Raw genomic sequence first — 1,237 nt, forward strand, 5'->3', positions numbered from 1 at the left:
TCTATTTTACAATAGTTTATAATTAAAATATAAACTATAATTTATCAAAACATTTACTTTTCTCCTACTTTCTTTTATAACGAGGTATGGTAACTTGAACCGATGCATATATGTGCCTGGTCCTACGTTGTAACTGACTGACTGACTGACTTTATAAAAATAAAATATATTTTTAAATATTTCATAATCAGCTTTTTATTATAACATTCCTTCGAAAGAAAACAGATTACATAGGAATGAATATATTACACTGTCTTTTTTTAACAATGAAATCAGTGTTTTATGATAAAAAAATGTTGTATAATTATGGCAAAATATATCTTACATGGTACATATTTTTTAATTTAAAGAGTAAATATGATCAATGTTACTTTTTTTTTACTTTGGTGGAACAATTACCACTGGTATATGAGCATGATGTAATACATAATCAGAAACACTTCCAAGAAAAGTACGTCGAAGTATACCAAGACCTCTACTTCCCATAATAATCAAATTTGCATTATGATCTTCTATTGATTTTAATAAAGCTGCACCAGGTCGATTGTCTACATGAAGAAATGCTTGACAGTTTATATCATATTTTTTTGCTTCAGCTATATATTTTTTACCCAATAACTTGCCTTTATCAATGCTATCTTGCATTATTTTAGTAATATCAGTTAATGGTGGAGTTTCCATTGTTAATCCAACTGCAGGTGTAGCATAAACTGGTTCAACAATATTAACAAATTTCACAATATCATTTGAACTCTTCATATTAGTCAAATACCATTGAAATGCTCGTTCAGCATGTTCACTTCCATCAATTGGTAAAAGAACCACTCTTGATTTTTCTGTAGATCCACTCATCCTATGAAAATGTCTAGTGAATTTAGTGTAATGTTTTATATATTAGGGATGTTTATTTAAATAATCATATTGGTCAGAACTGATTATTTTGATTGGCTCGTTGTTTAACCTTGACATAGTCCAATAGCTTTGTGAGATTGCCTAGACTGTTCCAAGTTAAATGATAGACATGTATCATTGAACTGAAGAATAAGTTGTAAATTTTAAACATCTCAGATATTTACATAGAAATGGATAAAAGAACGACTACTGTTCTATTTTACTATTTTTATGCAGTATCACGTTACTTAATAGAAATGAGGCTAAATAGTGTATCAAAGTTATAATTAATAGCAGAGAAGACGAGGGAGTCAACTCCTTTTGATAAAACGTGACTCAATATTTA

General features: G+C 28.5%; 1 protein-coding gene across 1 annotated transcript; it reads right to left on the reverse strand.

Annotated features, from left to right (window-relative positions):
- Positions 1-378: 378 nt before the first annotated feature.
- On the reverse strand, positions 379-852 carry Smp_202690 (uncharacterized protein; the record flags this gene model as incomplete). Its single annotated transcript, XM_018796879.1, has 2 exons — positions 379-381; positions 439-852. The coding sequence occupies 2 exons, from the start codon at positions 850-852 to the stop codon at positions 379-381; spliced, it is 417 nt and encodes a 138-aa protein (XP_018651976.1).
- Positions 853-1,237: the final 385 nt, after the last annotated feature.

The sequence above is a fragment of the Schistosoma mansoni genome, chromosome 4 (assembly GCF_000237925.1).
Source record: "Schistosoma mansoni strain Puerto Rico chromosome 4, complete genome".
NCBI lineage: Eukaryota > Metazoa > Platyhelminthes > Trematoda > Strigeidida > Schistosomatidae > Schistosoma > Schistosoma mansoni.